The sequence below is a fragment of the Leopardus geoffroyi genome, chromosome A3 (genome assembly GCF_018350155.1).
Source record: "Leopardus geoffroyi isolate Oge1 chromosome A3, O.geoffroyi_Oge1_pat1.0, whole genome shotgun sequence".
Lineage (NCBI taxonomy): Eukaryota > Metazoa > Chordata > Mammalia > Carnivora > Felidae > Leopardus > Leopardus geoffroyi.
In genome coordinates, this window is record NC_059336.1 from 90,086,438 (window position 1) to 90,113,592 (window position 27,155).

A 27,155-nucleotide genomic window follows, 5' to 3' on the forward strand; every position below is an offset into this window, starting at 1 on the left:
GCAAGCAGGGGAGGGGCAAAGAGAGGGAGACACAGAATCTGAAGTAGGCTCCAGGCTCTGTGCTGACAGTACAGAGCCAGATGTGGGACTCAAACCCACAAACCATGAGATCATGACCTGAGCCGAAGTTGGATGCTTAACAGACTGTGCCACCCAGGTGATCTGCAACTTTACTCTTAATAGCAAAAAACTGGAAACAACCCAATGCCCAAGAACAGATCAGTGGACAAACTGGTAAATTCATACAATGAAATAGTAACAAAAAGGAATAAATTACTGATGCTTGCAACAATATTTGCAACATGGATGAATCTAAAAACCTCTGAAAAAAAAAAGCAAGAAACTAGAATATAATATATTACTGAATGATCCCTTTTCTACAAAACTGTAGGAATTGCAAACTTATTCTAGACTGACTGGAAAGCAAAATAGTGGTTGTTGGGAATGGAGGAGTGGGAGACCTGGATGGACTGGAAAGGACGCCAAGGGAATCTTTGCTGTGAAGCCTGTCGATGTTCTGTTTCTTCAAGTAGTGGTAGTTATAAAGGGAGTATGACTTTGTCAAAATTCATCAAACTATGCACTTAAAAAATACATTTTATGGACAATAAATTATGCATTATGCCTCAATAAAGTTGATTAAAAATAGACATTTAGGGGCGCCTGGGTGGCGCAGTCAGTTAAGCCTCCAACTTCAGCCAGGTCACGATCTCACGGTCCGTGAGTTCGAGCCCCGCGTCAGGCTCTGGGCTGATGGCTCAGAGCCTGGAGCCTGTTTCCGATTCTGTGTCTCCCTCTCTCTCTGCCCCTCCCCCATTCATGCTTTGTCTCTCTCTGTCCCAAAAATAAATAAACGTTGAAAAAAAAATTAAAAAAAAAAAAATAGACATTTAAAGAAAAGTCGCTCCGTTTATAGCAGCTTATTTATAACCACCTAAAGCTGGAAACAACTCAAATATTCATCAAATGAATGGATAAACAAATCATATATCCATACAATGGATTACAACTTGGCAATAAAAGGGAACCAACTATTGTGCCATAACAATAACATGGATGGATCTCAAAATAATCATGCTGAATAAAAAAAGTCAGATATAAAAATAGTACATACTATATGATTCCATTTACATAAAACTACAATGATAGAAAGCAGATCAGTGGTTGCTTGGATTGGGGGCCTTTCCATCAAAGGAAAAAGGAAATTACAAAGCAGCACAAGGAAACTTTGGGGTAATAGATAGGTTCTATATTAATTGTGGAAAGGGTTTCATGATTATATACATATCAAAAGTATCAAATTGTACACTTTAAATACTAAGTGCTCGTAGGGATGTGAGCAACTGGAATTCCTATACCCTGCTGATGGGGATGTAAAATAGTACAGCCATTTTGAAAATGGCTGACCTCACAGCAGCAGTCTCCCTCCAAGGGAAATAAATGCAGATGTTCACACAAAAACCTCTATACAAATGTTTATAGCAACTTTGTTCAAAAGTCAAAAACTGGAAGTCCATCAACTGGTAGATGGATAAACAAACTGTGGTATATCCATACAATAAAAAACTAACTCAGCAACAAAAAGGGAATCAACTATCCATCCCCCTCAATGACATGGACAGATCTCAAAGGCGTCATGCTATTTGAAAGAAATCAGATCCAAAAGTCTACATGCTGTTTGATTTCACTTACATGACATTCTAAAAAAAGGCAAAAAATACAGAGACAAAACAAATCAGCAGTTGTCAGGGCCTGGGGTTGGTGGGAGAAGTTAATTACAAAATGATATGAGGGAAGTTTTGGGCATGATGGCAAGGTTCTCAACTGTGGTAGTAGTTATAAAACAGTATATTTGTAGAAACTCAGAACTGTACACGAAAAAAGGATGAATTTTACTGTTAAGTCATCTCAGAGATAAAGATGATCCCTTTACTACAGTTGCAGGGGAAGAGATCACTATGTATCATGAAATTAGTTTAAAAGACCTAATTTGGTGTTGGTTAAATGAGAACTTTCACAAGATTATCAACCTTGTTCTCTGCAGTATATAAATATGCATATCTGTATGTCTTGTATAAATAGGTATATCTGTTTCCATCTGATAAAATGATTCTAATCTTGGAAGTGTTATGTGAATAAATGGGTTTTGAAGACACCAAGACTTCAAAAACTATTCCCAAGGCATGTGAAAATTACCTCCAAAATGAATGCCTACCTATAAGTCGGTAGACTATCCTTGCTAAATTGTTAACTTGAATATAATTGACATTTCTCTATTCCTAAAGATAGGATCTCAATGTCACATCAGTGGAAGAGCTCTGGTACTTCCCATTCTCATATGTATGGTTGAACAATAGTTAAAAACTGTGACTGCCAGGCAGTCTGTGTGGCTCAGTGGGTTAAGCATCCAACTTCGGCTCAGGTCATGACCTCACAGTTTGTGGGTTCGAGTCCTGCATCAGGCTCTGTGCTGACAGCTCAGAGCCTAGAGCTTCCTCCTCTGCTCCTCCCCCACTTGCACGCTCTCTCTCTCTCTCTCAAAAATGAATAAATGTTAAAAAAAAAATTAAAAACTACAGAAACTGTGACTGCCAAATTTATTAACAAATGCTTGAGTATCTTACCTAGGTCCTCTGGAAAGCAAAACCTGAGGCAAGGATTAAAGTGCTGATGTTTTATGTGGGATATGTGCGAACAGACTGTTAGGAAAAAAGGGAAGTGAAGCAAGGAGAGAGGCAAAGCAATGTGAGGTAATGGACTGCCTTATAGGCAGGCTTCACGGTGAGCCAGGAAGACACACAGGTTGTTGGCATATGTGTTCACTCCGTGGGCTAGAGTTCTCTGGAAGGCTTGAAAGGAAAACTTTTCCTGACGGTAGTCCACAGAGGAGAGAAAGGAGGGGGAAATTTGCTTGCCAGGCTCCCTCCTGCCCTCTGTGTTCCATTAATTAAGGCTCCCCACAGTGGGAGCTGACTCCTCCACTCTTCTGATCATCCCTTCAGTGGCAGCTCAGAAAGCCAGATCCTGTGGCCTGCAGTATAGCATCTCCTGCAACTCTAAAGTAGATAAATGACATAAGAGAGAGGGCTGGTGTAGAGGCTGTAAGGGCCATGCAGGCCCAATGTAACTTGGGCTCTTGTAGCTTAGGGAATGCAATAAGGTTTGCTGGCAAGGCAAAAAAGGAGAGTGTGGGCCAGGAGGGAGATGGCGCCTTCTTCTTCTTCTTCTTCTTTTTTTTTTTTTTAAGTTTGTTTATTTATTTTGGGAGAGAGAAAGCATACAAGCAGGAGAGGGGCAGACAGAGGGAGAGGATCCCAAGCAGTCTGCACCGACAGCACAGAGCTGACACGGAGCTTAAACTCATGAACGATGAGATCACGACCTCAGCTGAAATCAGGAGTCAGACACTTAACTGAGCCATGCAAGTGCCCCCAGATGGCACCTTCATGAAGGAAGAGGGGATTGAGGGAATCTGAGACTGTTTGGAACCTGTGTGTCATGTAACAAGAGATATAAATGAAATGAATGCTAAATAGTGATACAAGATACCTTGTAGGAAAAGGAATGATTCAATAGTGGGTAGAGTTGGGAGAGAAGACTTTACTGAGATGGGCTTCAAGAAAGGGAATGATTTGCTTATAGACGCTGCAAAGCCATTACAGGCAAGGGAACAACCTGGAAGACAAAGACATGGTACCCATAAATGTTCAACAGAATGTACTCAGGAAATTGCCTGCACACTGAAGAATGGAGTAGAATATAGCAGAGTTGTGGTTTTTTTAGTGTTTATTTTTGAGAGACAGAGAGACAAAGCACCAGTGGGGGAGGGGCAGAGAGAAAGGGAGACAGAATCTGAAGCAGGCTTCAGGCTCTGAGTGGTCAGCACAGAGCCCGATGTACGGCTCAAACTCACAAACTGTGAGATCATGACCTGAGCCGAACTCAGATGCTTAACCGATTGAGTCACCCAGGTGCCCCTAGCAGAGGTTTTAAAATCAGCTCGGAGTCAGATCACAGAAGGCCTTGACAGGGAGTTGGACATGGACTCCAAAGGCCACGACCATCCAAAATTTCCAAGAGGGGAATAACACAATGAGCTTGTTTTCAGGACATAATTCTGGGGGCAGTTGTTAGAACTACGTTAGAAAGGTGGTTCAGACAGGTTCCTAGATGGGGTCTCCCTCCACATCAAGAGTGCTTGTGGCTGACATTACAGGGCCAAATCATGACTTAGGACGCTCAATAGCCCATGCTCCTGGACATAATGCATAAAAATCAAGCTTACCAGACTGAGGATTAACCCCAAACCCAGTTTTATTGGCAACAGAGGCTCATTATACTGGCTGGACTGAACTCCTATCTGTATCTATACTTCCTACCCAAAATGAAAGTAAAGAAATTTTTACTGATTAAAAACTCACAAGAGAATGGGAGAGATACCAAATGGTAGATGAGAGAGAGAGAGCAATAAAATTATTGTCAAATGGAGAAAAATAAAATCTAAATGCGTGTGGCAAGGGGTAAGTAAACAAAAAGCAAATTGACATTATTACAACTCCACCATGAGACAACCAGAGCTGCCATCAGTTTTGAGGGCTTCAATCTTTTTTTTTTTTTTTTTTTTTAAGTAGGATGCATGTCCAGCACAGACCCCAACAGGGGTCCTGAACTCATGACCCTGAGATCAAGACCTGAGCTGAAATCAAGGGTCAGATGCTCAACCAACTGAGCCACCCAGGTGTGCTAGGGCCTCAATCTTAAGTACAAAAAGATGGGCAAAGGTCACCAAATATTTCAATAACACCTCTAATATGAGAGACAGGCATCAACAAACAGACAAACAAAAAGAAAACAGGTGATTCAGGAAACAGAAGGAACCTAAAAATAATTGATAACTTTGGAGAGAGAGAATACGTTCATTTAAAAAAAAAGTGCTTGGAAAAAAAGGCATTCAGAACATAATATATGGAAGGTAGAAAATAAAGCTGAAGAAATTCTCCTGATTTAAAAAAAAAAAAAAAAGCCAAAAAGTTAAAAATGGAAAATAAGAGGAAAAGAATAATTAATTTGGAGGTACATTAAAAAAAAATCCAATGTTCAACTAATAGAAGTTCCTGAAATAGAAAGGATAAAACTGAAAGAAAATTTCCCAGGACTGATATATACAACTTGCCAGGCTGAAAGGGCTCACTAAGTATATAGTGTTGCAAATTTTAAAATACCCACATTTTTAGACATATGAAATTTCAGGACATTTGAGGTAAAGATCCTAAAGTTTTCACAGAGAAAAATTACAAGTCACAAATGAAAGTTCAGGAATCAGAACACAGGGTTTCAAGAGCAACAACAAAATGTGGGAAACAATGAATAAATGCATTTAAAAGTGCCTACATACAAGTCCATAGCCTAGCAAATTATCAACTGGGGTTGAAGAATAAAATAAAACCCATTTCAGACATGCAAAAGTCTTGAAAAATTTACATCCCATTAACTCTCCCTGGGAAGCTATAGAGGGATATATTCCCCCAAGCAGGGAAGTGCACCATGAAAGTCTCAGCTATGGGACCCAGGAAATAAAAGAGGGGTATAAGAAATGACCAGAGTGACAGTGAAAAGAAATCCCAGGACAACAGCTATGCTCCAGATATAGAGAACTATCAAGCTTCCCATCATGGGCTGAGTTGTGCCATCCCCCCATTCCCAACAAATTCAAATGTTGAAGTCACCCTAACCTTCAGGACCTCAGAATGTGATTTGGAGGGTCTTTATTATTATTTTTAATGTTTATTTATTCTGAGAGAGACAGAGTATAGCAGGGGAGGGGCAGAAAGAGAGGGAGAGAGAGAATCCCAAGCAGACTCCACACTGTTAGTGCAGAGCCCAACACGGGGCTCGGACTCATGAACCAAGAAATCATGACCTGACTGAAATCAAGAGTCAGATGCTTAACTGACTGAGCCACCCAGGTGCCCCTGGAGATAGGGTCTTTAAAGAGGCAATACGTCAGGGCACCTGGGTGGCTCAGTTGGTTCAGTGTCTGACTTCAGCTCGGGTCACGATCTCACAGTTTGTAGGTTCGAGCCCCACATTGGGCTCACTGCTGTCAGCCTGTCAGCACAGAACCCACTTATGATCCTCTGTCTCCCTCTCTCTGTTCCTCCCCTACTTGCGCTCTGCCCAAAATAAATAAATATTTAAAAAAAAATAAAGAGGTAATACGTTTAAATGAGGTGGTAAGCATGGGCACTAATGCAATACCACTGGTGTACTTCTAAGAAGAGGGAATCTGGACAGTCACAGATGGAGGACCATACCAGGACAAAGGGAGAAGACTGCTGTCTGTAAACACAGAAGAGACCAACCTTGCTGGCACCTTGACCTCAGATGTCTGGCCCCTTGAGCCGTGAGAAATAAATTCCTGTTGTTGAAGCCACCCAGTCTGGTACTTTGTTAAGGCAGCCTGAGCACACGAATATAGCATCCAACCTGGAAAAGACCAAGAGGGCTCCAGGAAAGTTTTCAAACAAAAAAAGATCTGCATCTATCATATCCGTATGAGAACGTTACAGTGGTGTTGGGATTTGGGGGATGAACCAGTAAGAGGTGCAGGGAAAAGAAGCAAACAAACAAGGCAAAATGAGGACAGAAGCTATAGAAGAGAGGAACAGAATCCTGGCATGCTGTGGCTCAGAGGTGAACAACAGCTGCCTAGTAAACATGAACCTGGAATACTGACTGAACCATAAATTGGGAAATATACTGAAGGGATGAGGGAATAGAAGTGTGCATGTGGGTAAGTGATGTGCACAAACTAAATCTTCATCTTCCACAGTGGGAGGGTAACAGGTAGCATCACAAATGGAAAAATCAACAAGTGGCTAAATAAGCGTAGTATTTAAACATGGAGGCAATGTGCTTGCTTCGGCAGCACATATACTAAACATGGAGGCAAATACTAGAAGATAATGCAAAACTACTCAGTGTTTGGGGAGTGATAGCCGGGGGTAGGGCAGACAGGGAACTATCCTTTTCCATGGTAATCTCAGTAGAACTATTTGAATTTTTTTTTTTTAATTTTTAAATTTATTTATTTATTTTGAGAGGGAGAGGACACAAGAGGGGGAGGAACATAGAGGGAAGGAGAAAAAGAATCCCAAACAGGCCCTGTGCTGTCAGCATAGAGCCTGATGTAGGGCTCAAACTCACGAACCGCGAGATCATGACCTGAGCCAAAGTCGAGAGTTGGATGCTTAACTGACTGAGCCATCCAGGTACGCCAGAACTATTTGAATTTTAAACTACTCATACATTTTTTAAAAATAAAAATGAAAACTCTAAAAGCTTAAAAGTTCCCTGAAGACCTCTGAAAAAAAAAGGGAGTCGCTGGTCCCTTTTGCCAGAGGTCTTAACGATGGTGTGGTGCGAGTGGAAGCCACAACTCTAGTGTGGTGCAGAATGAGACATGAGATAGCAAACGGAGACTAATTTTTTTTTTTTTTAATTTTTTTTTTCAACGTTTATTTATTTTTGGGACAGAGAGAGACAGAGCATGAATGGGGGAGGGGCAGAGAGAGAGGGAGACACAGAATCGGAAACAGGCTCCAGGCTCTGAGCCATCAGCCCAGAGCCCGACGCGGGGCTCGAACTCACGGACCGCGAGATCGTGACCTGGCTGAAGTCGGACGCTTAACCGACTGCGCCACCCAGGCGCCCCTAATTTTTTTTTTTTAACAAACCATGTTGACAACTGAAAGGGAAGGGGACAGAGGGCATGATAGGGTCACATGTTTCGAAGGTAGCAGTACTTATAATGATGGCACTTGTGCTGGCAATGTCCTCCTTAGAAACTGCTTGCCAAGGAAAACTATCAGCAAAGCTGGATTCCCATACCTGCCCCTGCTTGTTCTTTCACGCCTCACCAGTTGTCTTGCTCCAATTTCAGTCCAAGTGAGCCTTCATGATGTATCCTGGGGAACAATTTTGCAAGAGCAACCTTTTAGCAAGAAGAACTACATGTGTCAGGCACAGGAACCTGTCATGAGCCATCACTTAGATGAAGGGTAGCAGCCTGACTGAGCTAATTAGACATGGACCAGGGCACTGGTTGAACTAGAAGAGCACTTCCTGAGAGTCAGGTTCCACACGTTGGTATGTAAAAGAGCATAAAGAAAATACCTATCACATGCAGCACAAGACATTCTAGGATACAAATCTTCAAAGTCAGAGGCTTTAAAAAAATGAAGCCAGGTTGCCCAGGTATTCACCAAGTGTCTACAGAAGCTTGGATGTCATGTTAGTGAGGCACCTTCTTGAGCAAACTAAGGTCTCTGGCTTCTTTGCAACTCAGAATATTTAACACCTCCCAAGTGATCCATCTGCATGTTCCAGAGGTATACCAGCGGAAAAGAACTTAGAAGTCAAGATCAAGGCACCACTCTGCTGTGAGACAAGTGGAAAAAGATCCCAGTAGGTTTATGTTCAACAGAGAAGCAATAACACAAGGAGCCATGCTTGTCGTCTACAAGTTTTCCTATATCTCAGGCTTTAAATGTTGTATCCTCTTCTGTTCATTAAAGAACTTTTATGGTCTATAAAAGTTTTCCAGTTTTCCAAATAGTTCTACTCAGTAGATAACAATTACCCTGTCAGGCAAATTCCCCAGCATTCTGGTTTCTCAATCAGTTTCTCGCCCAACTGATAGTCAATTCCTAAAAGTTTACCCATTCCTGTGTTAGATGGCATATCTGACAATTCAGTGAAAGAAGCTGGTCAAATCCTACAACAGGCTTCCAAAGAAAGAAATGTCTAATCACAAAAATACAATTACTAATTTCAAGTAGTGATTAGGCTCTAAGGAGATGGTTGGACTCTTAGGTAGATTGTAACAGAAATCTTGAACAGTTAGGGGGAAAAAAAGATACCCTTAATGATTGGGTCATTAATAGAATATGAGAAGAACACTAAAAATTTCTGCACATACACTCCTATCACAAAATTGGTCAGAAGGAAATCATGGATAAAGAAGACAGCATTTTAAGTTTTACTTAATTATTTCGAGAGCGAGGGCGTGAGAGGCGGGGGGGGAGGGGGGGGGAATCCCAGGCAGGCTCCACACTGTCAGCACAGAGCCCAACGCACAGCTTGATCTCACAAACCGTGAGATCATGACCTGAGCTGAAATCAAGAGTCAGACATTTATTTTTTTTTTTTTAAATTTTTTTTTTCAACGTTTATTTATTTTTGGGACAGAGAGAGACAGAGCATGAACGGGGGAGGGGCAGAGAGAGAGGGAGACACAGAATCGGAAACAGGCTCCAGGCTCTGAGCCATCAGCCCAAAGCCTGACGCGGGGCTCGAACTCACGGACCGCGAGATCGTGACCTGGCTGAAGTCGGACGCTTAACCGACTGCGCCACCCAGGCGCCCCAAGAGTCAGACATTTAAATGAACCACCCAGGCACCCCAAGAAAACAGAATTTTTGAAAAATAATTCACGAGGGAAATTCTTTATTACTTTATCAGTTCTAAAATATCATCTTCTTTAAAAAAATTTAAGACTGAATGACAGATTATTTCCTTTACTGTTGTAAATACTGCAAATTTCTCATCAAAGAGGTAAGTATCAATGTAATTTTTCCTTAAGTTTGAACACATGAGGGAGGAATGAAGCAGATTATAAACCTCATTTGATCTGATCTTATAAAAAGTCACTCCAGCTGTCTTCAGTCTTGCTCTATCCACAGAGAGATTTCCAGGATAGGTTTGTGTCATTCGGTCCATCCACAATAGGCTGGATAGGATAGTCCGTAGTAAGTGCCAGGATACCACCTTTTATTCTGGGCTACTTGACTGGCATTTGGCATTACATTCCAAGAGTACCTCAATTGTGAATAGTCCTCTCCAGGGGGCCCAGGAGGAGGGATATGGCCTCTCTGGGAAACGTTTTGATTCTGTGAAAATTTTCTTAAACAAACAAACAAAAAAGCAATTAATTATTATTAGTTTAATAAAATATATAAGCTTTATAAAATAATACATAGATATTCTGGCTCTACTGTTTTCTACCTGTATAACCTTAGCAGATAAGTTGCTTAATCTTTGGATTTCTTAGTTCTTTATAAAATGGAGCCAATACCTTCCATCTTCATGGGTTGTTTTCAAGGTAAATTAAGACAACATAATTAAATTACCTACCACAACACCTTGGCACATGGTAGGTTTCCAGGAGCCATTCCACTTTTCCCTACACAGATAAATGCCCACACTTTTCTAATCAAATAGTTTCTCCCCAAGTCTGGCAGAGTTGACATGAGACAGAATAAGGTATTTATTTTTAAAAACAGGAAGCTGCTTTCACTTTAAATACATATGTAAATTAGTTATAAAGTATAGAATTCTAATTATGGGACATGTAACAAATTTGGAAAATTAAGATTGAAGTTTAATTGTTTCAAAAGCAAGATCAGTAAATATATCATACTGGAGTTTCACTACTTTCTCTATAATCTGTATTTACTCTTAAATAAACCCTTCCTTATTCTGTAAACTTTACCACTATTAATGCAGCCTAAGAATGCAAGATCCTTTTTGGTAATCACATCAAATTGTTGGCTTAAACTAAGTTTAGAATCAATGAAATTTTCTAAGGCATTTTTCAACTGCCTCTGAAAAGTCACATATTCCCCCATCTTGTACTTGATTTTTCAGCTCTAAATGCAAAATATGGAGCAAATGATACCTCCTGGTTGACACTGATCACCCAGAAAACGTCAATTCCTCACCATTGCTATGTGTTTGCACTAAATTATGATATAAATTTCTATTTCAATTCCAGAAAAGTAGACAGAACAGATACCTTACTGACTGCTGCAGATCTTGGGTCTGGCTGTGGAAATGCCAAGAAGGTACTGGATAGCCTTGGGTCTGATGTAGGTTATACCTCTGTCCTTGGTTAACAGACTTAATAGTGGTGTGGACTGGTTCCATCATATGTGTTGCAGCTTCAAAACCACTTGATCTGGATACACTGGAATCCCAACTCCTCAAAGAGAACATTTCCACACGGTATTACTGGTTTCCAAATTTAGTAGCCAATTTAGTAACTACATTTTGGTCCATGAAAATAACAATGCCATCCTCCCCCACTTCTCTCCTTGTTTAGATTCCCCAAGCAAGTAAGTAAGCCTCAGGGAGAGTGGATATGTACAACTGAAATAATCTACAAACATATCTCCCTAACCACAAACCTCACATAAAAAATGCAACGTACCTTCTGATGGGGCCCTTCTGAAGGTCTTCAATATAGTTTTGTCTTTCCAAGCAATGTCCACGGCACCTATTGAATACTGAGGAGTGGATGAACTGTTAGAAATAACTGTACAAAAAGCAAGTCTTTTACAGAGAAAGTAGATCAAAGCTGAAATCCACTGACGAATTATTCAAGCTGTTATACCTCACTATTTCCAGATACATCCCTTTATAAACTTTTGGCAAAAGACTGTATTATGTCACAGCAAATGAATTACAAACATTTCTTTTTTCCAAAATTTGAGAAATACATCCACATTTCCCCCTTCAACTTTTATAAAAAGGGAAAAATAGTGACAACACTCATACTTACATTCAATTGCATCATCTGGCCTCATGCCTTCTACATCAATCAAATATCTAACAAAACAACATAACTGAGTCATTTATATGTAAGAAGAAAGAAATCAAGTTTATTCAAAAGAGGTCCAATTTCATTTACAAGTACAGATATAAAAACCCTAAGAAAGTATCAGCACATCTAATCCAGTAATTATTCAAGAATGATATACTATGACCACAAAAAGACTTCATTCCAAGGATGCAAGGATGACCCAACTTTAGAAAATCTATTAATGTAATTAACAATTTAGTTAGTAAGTGAAAGAAGAAAATACAGGACCAAATTGGTACTTGTTAAAAAGGCATCTGATAAAATACAATAGTCCTTTTGATCAAAATGTTTTATATACTAGAAACAGAAGACTTACTTAATGTGACAGAGTATTTATTAGGAACCAACAAATAGGAAAAAACAAATTGGGAAAAATATTAACATCGTATCTAAACAATGCTATCTAACCAACTGTAAAGGGCCAGAAGCTTAGGAGTCACCACCACTGTCAGCCATTTCTTCCTCACCCTCATCTTCAACCCACAAATCCTAAAAATGATATTACCTGAGTATCTCTAGAATATGTCCACATCTTTCTACCAAAATGACCACCACACCCTCGTCCAAGTTACCATCATGCCCTGATTTCTACAAAAGCCTAACCTATCTTCTTGTTTCCACCTGCAATGTAATCTCTACTCAGCAAAATAATCACTTGAAAATCCAAATTTGATTACATTCTCCACACCCTTAAAAAAAAGTTCAATGGTTTTCGATTACTGTGAAGATCAAGTCTAAAACCTTAAACACAGACCTGCGTGATCTAGTTCCTCCCCACACTCCATTTTAAACCTTTTTTTAAGTAATCTCTACATCCAATATGGGGCTTGAACTCACAAACCCAAGATCGAGTTGTATGCCCTTCTGACTGAACCAGCCAGATGCCCCTACAGCTCTATTTTAAACTTAAAAAAAAAAAAAAAAAAAAAAAAAAGTAACCTCGGGGTGCCGACGTGGCTCAGACGCATAAGCATCCAAATTTCAGCTCAGGGTCACGAGATCAAGCCCCACGCTGAGCGCCCCAGAGTGTGGAGACTGCTTAAGATTCTCTCTCTGTGTCTCTCTGCCCCAACCCCTGCTTGCACACTCTAAAATTAAAAAAAAAAAAAAAAAAGTGAAAGTAATCTCTCTACACCCAACGTAAGCCTCAAGTTCATGACTCCAAGATCAAGAGTCACATGCGCCTCTGAATGAGCCAGCCAGGTGCCCCTCCAGCTCAAACTCATGACCCCGAGATCAAGAGTCACTTGCTCTACCGACTTAGCCAGCCAGGTGCTCCCCGCTACCTTTTTTTTTAAACTTCAGCTCCATTTTAACACCATACTTCCCATGGCCCAGCCTCTCTGGCTTGTTCCTCCAACACAGCATACGCTTTCCTATTATCGGTCCTTGCTGTTCCTTATGCCCAGAATTCTCTCCCCAGAGTCCCTAATAGGTTAATACCTCATCATCCTTCAGATATCAGCTCCAACATCCCCACAGAAACTTTCTGTAATCTCCATGCTAAAGTCAAATCCTCCCTATTAATATGCCCTCCATGAACCATGTCCCTCTCCTTCTTGGCATTTGTCAGAGTTGTAATTCCACATGCATTTGTGTGATTCTTGCATGTCTATTCTCTCTCTAGACTTGTTAGAGTTCCCGAAGGCCAAGTCAAGTCTCTCAAGTCTTACTGCCAGCGTCTAGCACAGTGCTTACACATAACAGATGCTCAGTAAGTGTTTTCTGAATGAACAAATAGAAGTCAGTCCAGTGCAGCAGTCCTCAAAAAGCATAAAAGCATCAACTTCTGATTCAGAAATTCCATTCTAAAATTATCTCAAAAAATAGCATATACATTCAAATTTGTTCGTATAGGAATGTTCAATAATTCAATGTTTTAAATATCAAGAATTTCTGACTTTTATGTTCATCAGTAAGCAAAGCAATACAGCCTTTAAAAAAGAATGAGGGGCACCTGGGTGGCTCAGTCAGTTAAACCTCCGACTTTGGCTCAGGGCATGATCTCGTGGTTCATGGGTTCCAGCCCAGTATCGGGCTCTGTGCTGACAGCTCGGAGCCTGGAGCCTGCTTTGGATTCTGTGTCTCCCTCTTTCTCTCTCTCCCCCTCCCACACTTGTGCTCTGTCTCTCTCTCAAAAATAAACATTTTTAAAAAAATTTTAAGAATGAGGTTCCCAAATACTTTCACAGGAAGATGTCCACCATGTTATATTATAAAACAGGATGTCTAAATATTATACCGTTAAATTACACACATATGCTTATTATCTGTCTGCATTTTTAAAGTCTGAAAAAATACGTATTCACTTATTACTGGTGGTAATCTTTGGGTGGGGAGCAAGACTTCTTTCTATTTCATACATTTCAAAGCTGACTGCATTTTTTGCAACTGGCTTGCACCTACTGTTGTACACGAAGCAACCTAAACACAGTCTGTCTCTTGGGGTTGGCAACTCACCTGCAGATGAGATAGCCAGTCCTGTTTAAACCATGAGTACAATGAACACCAATAAGTTTGTCTACAAAACAAGGAATACAGAGTTAAATAGGTGATGTAGATACACTAAAAACAAGTTCTCCAATTTTCTTTAGAGTACCATTTATTAGTTACCATAGCACTACCACTACCCTGAAAAGGAATAGCTGATGAGAAGTGAGTTATTTTAGGAACACACTAATAAAGAATCATCTAACATAAAGTCAAAATTCATGGTCTGGGAAATTTTGCTTCACCCCTCTTACATGCAGTTGTGTAAACTGGAGACGGCCTGGTCAGGTAAAATGGCACCGAGACGAACCCAGCTGTCTTAATCTAGAATGCCTATCAGTAACTGATTAAATATAGAAAACGGGAGTGAAAAAGAAAACAGGCCACAAGAAAAATGAAATTTGTTTCTGAGTGAAATGAATGGAATGCTTTACTTTCGATGCTGAATATTAAAAAGAATAGTTTTGGTGGGACTCATGAGTTCCCAAAGCGCTTCCATTCCTCTGTCATTTGCTGCTCCACACATGCCACAGGCTATGTGCCCGTGAAGCCCCCGGTTGAGCAGCACTGTCGGTATTTTACAATGAAAAAAGCAAGAACGGGGGTGCCTAGGTGGTTCAATCGGTTAAGTGACTGACACTGGCTCAGGTCATGACCTCATGGTTCATGGGGATCCTGCGTGGGGATCTGTGCTGACAGCTCGGAGCCCAGAGCCTGCTTCCAATTCTGTGTCTCCCTCTCTCTCTCTGCCCCTCCCCTGCTTGTGCCCTGTCTGTCTCTCTCTCTCTCAAAACTAAACATTAGAAAAATTAAAAAAGAAAGAAAAAGTGAGAACTGGAGACGTAAGGCCAAGCTGCACAGCAGGCAGACAGAACAAAGACTAGGATCAAGTCAAAGATTTTTCCAACTGTGCCACAGTATTTCTTAGTCCATCATTTAAAAAATTATATAAGGGGGTGCCTGGGTGGCTCAGTCGGTTGGGCGGCCGGCTTCGGCTCAGGTCATGATCTCGCGGTCCGTGAGTTCGAGCCCCGCGTCGGGCTCTGTGCTGACAGCTCAGAGCCTGGAGCCTGTTTCAGATTCTGTGTCTCCTTCTCTCTGACCCTCCCCCGTTCATGCTCTGTCTCTGTCTCAAAAATAAATAAACGTTAAAAAAAAAATTTTTTAAAACTATGTAAGAAGTTAAATAAAAAACAATCACGTGTAGTTGATCTTGGCAAAATTTATGTCTGTGACTAGGAAGTGTCTGGTAGGAAAGCACATGGCCTCCCCTGCCTGGGTGACCACCTCCCTACCTCTAAATCTCATCTATTTCAAGTGATTCTCCATATGGAAGATGTTAACTTAAAATACAAACTCGTAGCGTTGCTCCCTTGCTGAAAAACCTCCATTTAGCACAGAATAAAGCCCAAACTTTTAACACAGCATTTAGAACTCTTCATAAACAGTACCATCAACCTGGCTCTCCAACTGAACTGTAAGCCCACAAGTATTTGAACTAGGACTTACAAGGACCTACGTGACCCACCTCTTCCTGCCCCTGCCAACCTCCCAGATCCCATTTTCTACTGCTCTGCCCTCACACCTTCCACATTCCAGCTACACTGGCCTCCTTCCTATTCCTCAAACATGCTGGGCACAGTCATGCCTCAGGGACTTTTGCACCTACTATTCCCTCTGCTTTGGAATACTCTGTCTCCCCCACCCCCCAAATATCCAATGGCTCCTCACTCCTTTTAAGGCTCTACTCAAATGACATCTTAATAGAGAGGCCTCCCCTGATCACCCAACACATTCCCTCACTTCTGTGTCCTATCTGTTTTTTTCCAAAGCACTTCTCACCATCTGACATTTCAGAGTTACTTATTTATCCCCCTCCCCCACTAGAATGCAAAGTATAGAAGAGCAGGAGCTTTCTTCTGTTCCTGCTTCCTAGAACAGTGCCTTCAGCTTTGAAGGTGTCCTCTAAATACCTGTTGAAAATGAACATATGAATTCTACACCCTTTCACACGACCCTCTAGTCACACCAGAGGCTGCCGCTCCCCGGCACAAGTTCACGCCCTGTGCCTTTTGCACTTGTTCCCCAAACCTGGGCTGTCCTTTCCTCATTCTGGCAAAGTCCTCTTCCCCACAGCCCAACTCAAATGCTCCTGTCTCCTCGGTCAGGCCTTCCTCAACCTCTCCTCCATATTCCTGTTGCACTTAATTCTTTTGTTATAATTAATCCATTGTCTTAATTACCACATGTTTATCTTCCTAGGGAAGTTTCTAATGAACAGAGAATGCTATCACCTCTGTATCCCATGCCCTACCAACAAACCTCAGTGTTTACTGACTCCATTTATTTTCTGAGTCTCTACCAGTTCTAGGGAGTGGACAGTGTAGTGTCCTCCTCTTCTTCAGGGAGCCTGGAATCTGTGGGAGGGGATGCTTAGAACAGAGGTAGACAAAATCGATCATAAACAAGGTCCCCAGACTGCTACAGCAGAGAGCACAGTGAAGTCAGCACCATACAGGCAGAAGACCAACATGGTGTAACACGTGAACAAACAAGATTTACAAAAGTGTTCACGTGTACTCATACGGATCTTCTAACCCTCGCAGAACAGATGGAATACTATCTACAGTTCCACACAAAGGAGCCCTGAAGCAGCGAGTAGGCTGGCCGCTGCACCCTAACATCTTACACAGTCATGTTTCTGACACAAGTTAATATAAATCAGATTATTTACCTCCTCCATAAATGACGTGGCTGTCAGAAGCAAGGCCAAGCCCATGAAGTTTTAAAGTTAAAGTACAGGGAAGACCTGGGAACAAGGCTTAAGATATTTAAGTGCTAATGCCTGCATTAGGCAACCATGTTATAGTGTGAAAAATTATCTTAAAATTCTTGCCTCTTTCTATCTGTCATCTCCCAGCCCCTATCTTCTCACCTGCATCTCTATTCTTTCTCCCCTACTTCCTGTTTGTGTGTGTATGTGTACATATGTGAAATATTTACTGTCATATTTATGTAATAAAGCATACACTCCTCAAGCTAAATTTAGAAAGAGAACAAAATGAACACTTTTTCCTGCAGGTCGGAGGCTTTTCAAAGACAAAAGATTCCTCAGTCTTAAAATATAGCAAATACCACATTCTTTCTGATGGCCAGGTGCCGGAAATAGTTAAGTGGATCCTTAAAATTAAGACACTAATAGCTTAATAAGATCTATTTTCAACAGAGTAAGGTAGATCTTAAAGCAGAAATAAGAAACACCAGCCTTTTAAAGTTCTTCCTGTCTGAATAAGAGGTGGTAGTGTCCTTCCTCAGTTGTACCCAAAGTGGAAAAACAGCAGAAACATCTTAAATACGCATGATGAGGATGCCACTGCACTGATGCACTTTGCTTTGCTTTGCTTCTAGGGGTCTGTCTCATTCCAAACCTTTTCCTTTTGTTGTCTCTTTTATAGACCCTAAGACGTTGAGATTTTTTTCCCCTTGTTTTCAGTGGAAGGTCACACAAGCCACACTCCCATACGCTCTGACGCAATACATCAGTTCTTAACCTTTCCCCTGTAACTCTCACCTCTGAACCAATGAATAAAAGAATGTGTTTATTTTATTATGTATTTCCCATTCAAAAGTTTTAAAGAGATGAGTAAGCTAGTTCACATTTCTCATTAAAACCACTTTTCAAACTAAACTGTTTGTGACCATACAAGGAAAAACTCACTCTATTAGCACCATCTGACATTTCTACCTTAACATTATCAAATGCAACAGGCCTAATGTTAAAACTAAAAATTCCAACCCCATTCAAAATGCATACCAATGTTCAAGTAAGAGGGAAAAAAAACAACAACAAACTCACCATTGTCTTTATTTTCTTTCAAAAACTCATTAACAGCACATTTGAATTTAAAAATAGTGTCATCATCAGGCACCTGATGCCCAGTTGTATAAATTTTTAAGTAAGGAATAGTTTCTGGTAAGTCCTATAAGGCAAAACCATGAAAATGCATATTATTTCATTTGTAAGTAAAGAATTAAAAATTAGAGAACCAGAATATAAGCCAAGAGGTTACAATAAACATAGTTTGTCAGTAATTCTGATAAAAAAGACATTTTTTCCCAAGCTGCTTCAACCAGGAAGCATCATCTGATTTTTAGTAAATCTACAGAATGAGGGGGAAAAAAATGAAATCTACAGAATGGGTAGTCAATAGGATACAAAACTGAAAGCCAAGTCCATTTAAATGAATGCATAAAAACTAAAAATTATATGAATAGTTCTACTTAATATTTTATATTTTGAGAGTCATAAAGCCGCTGTGATTTAAGTAGAATAGTAGAATAGAGTCAGAAAAACTTGGATTTGAACTGTGAGACTGAGCAAATTTCAGGCACTGTTGAGAGCTGGTATTCTCAGGGGCAGGAGAAATCAGACACCAATAAAAGAAGAGGTTAAGGGGCGCCTGGGTGGCTCAGTCGGTTGAGCCTCCAACTTCAGCTCAGGTCACGATCTCACAGTACGTGAGTTCGAGCCCCGCGTCGGGCTCTGGGCTGATGGCTCAGAGCCTAGGGCCTGCTTCCGATTCTGTGTCTCCCTCTCTCTCTGCTCCTCCCCCGTTCATGCTCTGTCTCTCTCTGTCTCAAAAATAAATAAACGTTAAAAAAAAAAATTAAAAAAAAAAAAAAAAAGAAGAGGTTAAGTGAAAATCCTATGGTTCTGAATTTAAATGGAAAGTACCAACATGAATCTATGACTTATTTATATTAAAAACAAACACATATTTCCTAGCTCTGATCACAGAAAAAGCCTACAAACAACTGATGTCATATTCAGGAGCCATACTCAGAAGCTCCAACCGGGCAAAGATAGGTAGGGCCTCAATTTGTGCCTCAAGGAGAATAACTTCATTGAAGTCCAAAATGATACAAAAAGTAAATAAATAAAACTCATTGGTCACCATCAGAGGATATTAGTGGATCAACTCATTATTTTGACACCTGTTAAATAAAAGGAAAGAAGCACATGCCTCTACAACTAGGCAACCAAACAGATGATGAGGGAAGCTTCTCTCGATAGAAATATGCCCAGCTAATAAATGAACAAGGGACAGAATTCACTATTTTTGAAGCCCCAAATGAATTAATGGATGTGGGTATCAGTCATCAGTGACTGTAATACCACAGAAAGAGATAATCACTTACAGGTCTCCACAGAAGAACACATCAAAACCTATGAAACTGTCTCACAAAAAAAAAAAATTAAGTCTAATCTGGTCAAGCCTCTGGGTCCAACTACCAATTTACAGGAAATAAAAGACTGAAGAATATGTTAACACATGGGGAGGAAATCATCAAATCTAGATAGAACAAACTGGTTTCTTCAAAAATTAAAACTCAAGGGGGGAGAAAAAAGTATGTGAGAGAGATATGGAAGGAGAACTTACAGATTAAATAAGACTTCAGAGACCTAATAATCAAAGGCAAAGGGTGAATCTTATTTGGATTTAATTCAAACTTTTTTTTCTTTTTTTATGTTTATTTATTTTTGAGAGAGAGAGACAGAGAGAGACAGAGTGTAAGCAGGGGAAGGGCAGAGAGAGAGATAGGGAGACACAGAATCCAAAGCAGGCTCCAGGCTCTGAGCTGTCAGCACAGAACCAGATGCAAGGCTTGAACTCACAAACCATGAGATCATGACCTGAGCTGAAGTCAGACGCTTAGCCGACTGAGCCACCCAGGCGCCCCTTAATTCAAACTCTTAAAAAACATTTTTTATAACATTTAGAAGAACTGAAAATTTGAGCACTGACTGGATATTTGATGTTAAATAATGACAGTAAGGAATAAAAGTCGTATATTTTAAATATATATACAAAAAATGTACAGGTGAAATTATATGCTATATAATACATGGGATCTGCTTCAAAATTATATGGAATGGGGTGAAACCAGAAGGTGTACAGATGAAACCCGACAGCATCAATTAATAGAGATTAAAGCTGGATGAGTTCATGGGTGTACAATGAATGCCCACAGTATTATGCCTACTTCTGTGTATGTTTAAAAGTTGTGGTAATTATTTAAAAAATGACACTGGAGGGGTGCCTGGGTGGCTCAGTTGGTTAAGCGTCCAACTTCAGCTCAGATCATGATCTCACAGTTCTTGAGTTCAAGCCCCACATCAGGCTCTGTGCTGACAGCTCAGAGCCTGGAGCCTGCTTCAGATTCTGTGTCTCCCTCTCTCTTTGCCCCTCCCCTGCTCATGCTGTCTCTGTCTCTCTCTCTCTCTGTCTCTCTCAAAAATAAATAATAAAACATTAAAACCAAGAAACAAACATGCAAAAAACGACACTGGAAAAGTCTGGTGGTCTCAAAGGTTTCTAAACATAGAACTACCATATGATCCAATAACTGCACTCCTACCTAGACATGTAAAGGAGGTGAAAGCAGGAATCTGAACAACTATTGGTACATCAATGTTCACAGCAGTATTATTCACAATAGCCAAAAGGTGGAAACAACTCAAGTGTGCATCAACATGTGAAGAGATAAACAAAATATGGAATATTACTCAGCCGTGACAAGGAATGACATTTTGTTACATGTATGAAACTTGAAAACATTATGTTTAGTGAAGTAGGTGAGACACAAAAGGACAAATATTGTATGATTCCACTCCAGAGAGTAGCATACAGGTTACCTCCGCAGGAAGAGGAAATGACATTATTGTTTAATGAGTGCAGTTTTTGTTTACGATGATGAAAAAGTTTTGGTTATAGGCAGTGATGATGGTGACACAATGTTGTGAATGTATTTAATGCCACAGAATTGGACACTTATGAATGGTTAAAATGATATTTACGTACAACTGGCCACACACACACACACAAAAACAGGAATAACTGAATTTAAGTGTCAATTCTTCCTTTTTTGAGCCTCAGATTCATCATCTGTAAGATAAGCAGTTGTGATCATCTATCCTCTGAGCTTAGTGCAGAGCAAGCACTCAGGAGATACCAGTACTACTATACTTCATCAGCAAAGGACTGTTGTGAGGATTAACTATGATAAGGTATGTAAAAGTACTTTTTAAATGGCAAACTGTTTTACAAATCTATTTTCTAAATTTTTTTATTTATTTTGAGAGAGAGAGAAAGAGCATGAGCAGGGGAGGAGGGCCAGAGAGACAGAGACAGAGAATCCCAAGCTCCGCACTGCCAGCAAAGAGCCCGATGCGGGACTCGAACTCACAAAACGTGAGATCATGAACTGAGCTAAAACCAAGAGTCAGACGCTTAACCGACTGAGCCACCCAGGCCCCCTACAAGTATTAATAAACGTTTAGTGTTACTGTCGTCCAAGGCCATGAAATTGGTCAGAAGGATAATTCCCTCACACTGATATGTCACATGGGCCAACAGATTATATGGGGTTCTGTTTTTTATCAGAGATATTAGGAAAAGGAAAGCATAAAACTTAGAGCTAATAGTGGTCGTTTACCATGATGTTTACATGCTCAGTCAACTGCTTAAAATAAGTGCTAAAGACACAGTGGATATTTACTTCTATTCTTTTAGGCTGCTACTATTCTTACTAAAAATTTATTTCATTTTCAAAATATGGAACATGGAAGCTTATAGAATTTCTTAAGTACACACAGAGCCAACATTACAGTTCAATTCATGTCTTTAATCTCATTTTGAGACACCAATTAGAAATATGTACTTAAGGAAACCGTTAACTTCCTTTTTTGAACTATTACCCGTGAAAATAAGCCAGGATTCACCTTAGTGTAAGATGATAACTACTGAATTACTAAGAATTATTATCGTATTGGAAAGTCGGTCCTTTTCAGTTAAAGGTTCCATTTACCTCTGGTTTATAATAGCGATGAGTGTATGTTAAGTCAATAATCAGTCCAAGTTCTTCATTCTGTTTTTGGAGTTTGTTAAAAAGATCCAAGGGGGAAAAACGTTCTTCTGGAGCAAGGTGCTTTTCAAAACTCTGTTAGAGAGAATGAAAGAAAAAGCAAACATGTGCTTAAAATCCTTTTCCATGTATTCCAGCCCTGTGATGCTAACACAAAATGAGATTCAAAGAAAAGTTTCCACTCTGCTGGAATTTATAAGCTAGATTACAATCTTTTCTTCCAGAGATGAGGCGGGAGAAAGTAAGCTCATTTCTATGTATTTATTTCTGTGTTTATTTGTCTCATGTTGATCTCCTAACCAGACTGCAACTGCCAGAAGGCAGAGACTGCATCAGTTCTGTCCAGCAAATCTTCAGCTCCACCTGGCGCATCTATAACTACTTCTAAATACTTCCTGAATACTTCTCTATATGAAGGGTGGCTTCTATTGCTAAATATTCTTTTACATATTTGGCTTATTTACCTACTCTGCTCATTGATCTGTTTGGTTATTCAAATGTCCGCCACATACTTTTTTTAAATTAATAGACTAGTTTTTAGAGCAGTTTTAGCTTCAGAGCAAAACTGAGCAGAAAGTAGTTTCTTCTTATACCCTCTCTCCTGTACCCCACACAACTTTCCCCACCATCGACATTCCATACCTGTAAGGTCCATGTGTTACAATCGATGAACCAACATGGACATGTCGTTTTCAAAGTCCACAATTTACATTACAAATCACTTTGTGTTGTACAGTCTACTGGTTTTGACCAAAGAATAACGACACGTGTTTATACTTACAGTATCACACAGAATAGTTTCCCTGCCCTAAAAATTGCCTGTGCTCAACACTTTTAACACAGCTTCCTATTTGACAGGGCTCCATGATCCCCTTCTCCCAGTATTCTTCTTTTTCAGAATTTTCCTGGCTATTTAGGTTTATTTTTCTCTATGAGTTTTAGAATCAATCTATTTGAGATGACGTTAAATTTATAATAAGTTAACTTAGGAAGACTTGACAGTTTGATGATATTAAGTCTTCCATGTAAAACTGTAAAAGTGTTGAAGAGTATATTAATTACAATGAGGCATACAATCTCTCCAGTAAGCTTCTTGCAGACTTGGAGCTGATGAATCAAATATCCTCTCCAGTCACGTGAACAACAACTAACTTTAGGAAGCCTTCCTGTCTGTTACCATTGCCCCCTCCTTTGAATTCCTAGTTATTTCTTGCCATGGCATTCATGTGACACTTGACATACTCTATTTCGTATTCCGGTATGCATAAGAAGTGACTGTCAAGTGACTGCTTTTCTTTGGGTGACTTCCATAAAACACACAGGAACTCAATGTCACGTTTTGCTTCCTAACTCTACAGCATGAAAAGGAACTGCACTGGCGGGGGGGGGGGGGGGGGAGTGTTATGCAGCTCTGTAATCCCCTGTACAGTGCCTAAACAATCCCAACGCTGAGCCAGATAACCTGAGTATACAGAGCTAGGAGGAGGCTTTTTGTCATGACATCATACAGGAAAGATCTGTGGCTGTGTGGAGGAAGGGAAACGGAAGAGTCTTCCTGTTGTCTACCTTGCTGGTGTACTTTCAGGCAAGGGGCTAAGCAGGGGCCCTTGTGGAAGCTCGGGAATCCACTTTTAGAGACCATTGGGTAAGGAGTTGAGGAATCAGGACAACTGCACAGAGAAAAGGAGGAATATAGGAGATAATTCGCACAGCTCCAAATGGGGGCTGGGAATGTCCATTCAATAAATATTTGTTAACGTTTACTATATGCCAAACATTATGCTTGGTGTTGATGGATATGAATAAGAGCCATAAGATTATCTTTATGAGAAGACTAGTTTTTAAGTCCAGAGATGCAGAAGAACTGACACAGTACATGAAAAAGGAACCCTGACCTATGAGTCACAAATTAAATAAAATCTCAACACATTCAAAGTGGCTTTTCCAGATACCAATCCATGCTATGCCGGGCAGTTTCATGAGTCTCTTCTTACCTTTTTTATATTGGTCAAATGCTTTCCTCACCTATTCCTTCCTCAGTTCTAACAAAGACACAGTTTTCAGAGTTTCCATGGTGAAATCGCGACCTTGCTAATCAAGGGCTTTTTATTTTTTAGTTATGATGATGGGAGTGAAGTAGTCTACCATTTAGTAAATGGGAGTCACAGATGCTAGAAATCTTGCCAAATTCAGAACAGTCCTACAAATGTGTCTCACACCTGAATGACTTTTGAATGTCCTATTCAACACCTCATACAGGTGAAAAACTGCGCATAGTTATCTAAGCCTTAGAACCTAACTCCATTTCACAAATAAACACAAGAGGTTTTCTGCAGAGTTTTAAAGTACATTGAATTTTCCAAGATAGTAATCATGTTTCAATCACGTAAAAATTGTACTTTGTTTTATTTGAAAATCTACTAAGAGCTGTTCACTATCATGGAAATTTCTGACAGGCAGTAAAACCCACCTAGATCGGTCTGCATTTGCAGTGTTTGTATTCATGCTGCAAGTAACCAACTACTTTTTTATTTCTAATATAGTCATGCCCAAACATTTACATATTGAAATTAATTACATATTACTTTATTGTAAGTTACTTTATCTTATTTAGTGTTTACATTATAATTAGAGCATAGGTTGACCTTTTTTCTTTAAATTTAAGTAGCGAAGTGGTATTTAACTATAACTATTTCAGGATACTAAAGGGGATACACAACGTACTTGTTATTAAAAAGGGAAAATGAAGGGGCGCCTGGCTGCTCACTCGGAAGAGCAAGAGACTCTTGACCACAGAGTCATGCATTTGGCCCCTGCACTGGGTAGATTACTAAAAAAATAAAAATAAAAAATAATGAATAAAAACTTTAAAAAAAAAAAAAAAAAAGGGAAGATGGAGCATGTCAGGGTTGAGAACCAGCATTCTATATCACGAATTCAGATTTGTGAAAGAATACTGAATTAACTTTTGCTTACCTTTTTCAAAGGAACTTTGAAAGCAATGAAACGAGTCCCAGGCATCCGTTGTCCAACTGGAAGATAGTCTTTCCACCTATTAATACATTTTTTGTTAGCCGAATTTTATGTTAGCCTGTACCCCAGCATAGAATGATGGCTCCTTGTAAATGGACACCATAGCCCACCCAGACGTTCCCCTCTTCTCCCTGCTTTGAATTTTGCTGTTCCATGTACTCAACCCCACCTAGTAACAACTTATACTTTTCTAGACACAGGCAACAAAACAGTGCACAGGTCTCAACAAATAAGGAACATCGAAAACCAGACTTGTCCAGTATTTTCGTATCCCCGATAAAACCTAGCCCAGTCCTGAATACTCCGGTGTCATTACTGTATACCTGTTGATTAAAAGTTTAAATTCAATTCTTTGACTTGACAGTTTATTTTCAGTCCTTACACAACTGGTGCCATCAAATGCAGTCAGTAGGGAACTTCAAGTTCACATTTTAAAAGAAAACCTGATAGAAAAGGGACTGTGAACTTCACTTAATAATGTTAGGAGTCACAGTGAAGTCATATTTGAGCTGACTTCTGTAGGATGAGCTAGTTAACTAAGGTGAATTCAGTATAGCTGAAGCATAGAAAGTGAGGACAAAAGTGGCACAAGATGGGGCTGGAAAAGCAAGGGAAGAGTCTAGTCTATGCAGACTCTTAAAGACCATGGTAAAGAGTTTCTTTTTATTCTTAAAACCATGTTTTTGATTGATGTTTACGGGCAATAGTCCAACTAGTCTATTAAAAAGACTTCCTGTGGGGTGCCTGGGTGGCTCAGTTGGTTGAGCGTCCAACTTCGGCTCAGGTCATGGTCTCACGGCTCACGAGTTCGAGCCCCAAGTCGGGCGCTGTGTTGACAGCTCAGAGCCTGGAGTCTGCTTCAGATTCTGTGTCCCTCTCTCTCTCTGCCCTTCCCTCGCTCATGCTCTGTCTCTCTCTCAAGAATAAATTAAAAAAAACATTAAAATTAAAAAAAATAAAAATAAATAACAAGACTTCTTGTGTGAAGAATGGATTGGAAAGAGACAAGAGTTAGATATATGTACACTACTTAGGACCTAACTGCAATAGGTCAGGCAAGTTCTGTATTAGGATGCTGACAGAGTAAAGATATTCAGGAGATAAAATGAAGGGGAGTTGATGTAGGAGATGGGAGGAAAGGAAGATTTCAAGGAATAAAAGAGTTCAATGTACACATGAGAAAAGTCTTAAAATTAATCATTTGCACAGGAGCTATCTCAGATGAAACGTGTTAGGAAGCAAACCTATGCCCTCTGTGATTGCTGGAAACAATATAAATCAACTTTTTCGGAGGAAAGTTCGGATGTACTGGTGGTTTTTTTCCCACTCAAACTTGGTCCTCATTACTCACGTTTGCTGTGTCAAAACAACACAGCTCGAGGAACCGAGGGAGACTCCAATTTGGTAATTAAGGGGTGTCCCCGACACTGGCAGTCAGTCCCATCTTAAAAAGCCATTCCTGTGCATTTTAACAGAGAAGCAATGGCCAGAGCCTCGCTTTTAACGGAATGGGGAGAAATCAGAACCCAGCTGCTGTGGGCGGAGCAGCGTGAGGATCCATGCCTCCCAGCTTGGGTGGACGGGCCAAGCGCGTCGCGGGGACAGATACAGGTAAGAGACCACAAGACAGGAGCCCAGGCCGCCGAGCGCCCAAGTGGAGGGCCACGCCCAGGGGCCAGGGCAGATTACCTTTCCGGGACGTGGTTTCCGCCCCTCTTCTTGGTGGAGCGACGTCCAGAGTACGCGCGTCCTTGGCCCCAGGCGCCGCGGGCATGATGCCACTGGCTCATGTAGGCCCCAAGATGCCTCCCACCCAACAGCAAGAGAATCAAAGCCGCCAGTCCAGCGCCTACGGTGCCAGAACAAGATCCCGGAGCGGAAGCGCCTAGGCAGCAACCCACGCAGTTCCCAGGCCCCTTGCAACTGCGCACGCGCCACCGACAGTCGTGATGACGTCAACACGCTGGCTGACGGAGAAGTTTGATTAGTAAACAGGAGTCAGAGA

The 27,155-nt window shown here is 40.5% G+C and overlaps 1 protein-coding gene and 1 long non-coding RNA gene across 3 annotated transcripts in view; one reads left to right on the forward strand and one right to left on the reverse strand.

The window, feature by feature from the left end:
- Window positions 1-26,711, forward strand: part of LOC123580973 — a 28,246-nt gene extending 1,535 nt beyond the window's left edge. Inside the window, exons 2-3 of the long non-coding RNA XR_006703550.1 lie at window positions 21,130-21,260; window positions 26,626-26,711. This is a non-coding gene — a long non-coding RNA (uncharacterized LOC123580973). The remainder of the gene's footprint in view (window positions 1-21,129; window positions 21,261-26,625) is intronic.
- Window positions 9,491-27,077, reverse strand: DUSP11 (dual specificity phosphatase 11). Of its 2 annotated transcripts, none has more exons than XM_045446493.1 (9): window positions 26,840-27,077; window positions 25,094-25,169; window positions 22,061-22,192; window positions 18,048-18,171; window positions 14,162-14,222; window positions 11,621-11,667; window positions 11,270-11,345; window positions 10,856-11,038; window positions 9,491-9,963 (listed from the first exon to the last, which is right to left on the reverse strand). In XM_045446493.1, the coding sequence occupies exons 1-9, from the start codon at window positions 26,938-26,940 to the stop codon at window positions 9,768-9,770; spliced, it is 996 nt and encodes a 331-aa protein (XP_045302449.1). In that variant the 5' UTR covers window positions 26,941-27,077; the 3' UTR covers window positions 9,491-9,767. The 2 variants fall into 2 exon arrangements, with proteins under 2 accessions (XP_045302449.1, XP_045302448.1); XM_045446492.1 differs by having other exon boundaries at window positions 10,856-11,041.
- Between the last annotated feature and the right edge of the window lie 78 nt (window positions 27,078-27,155).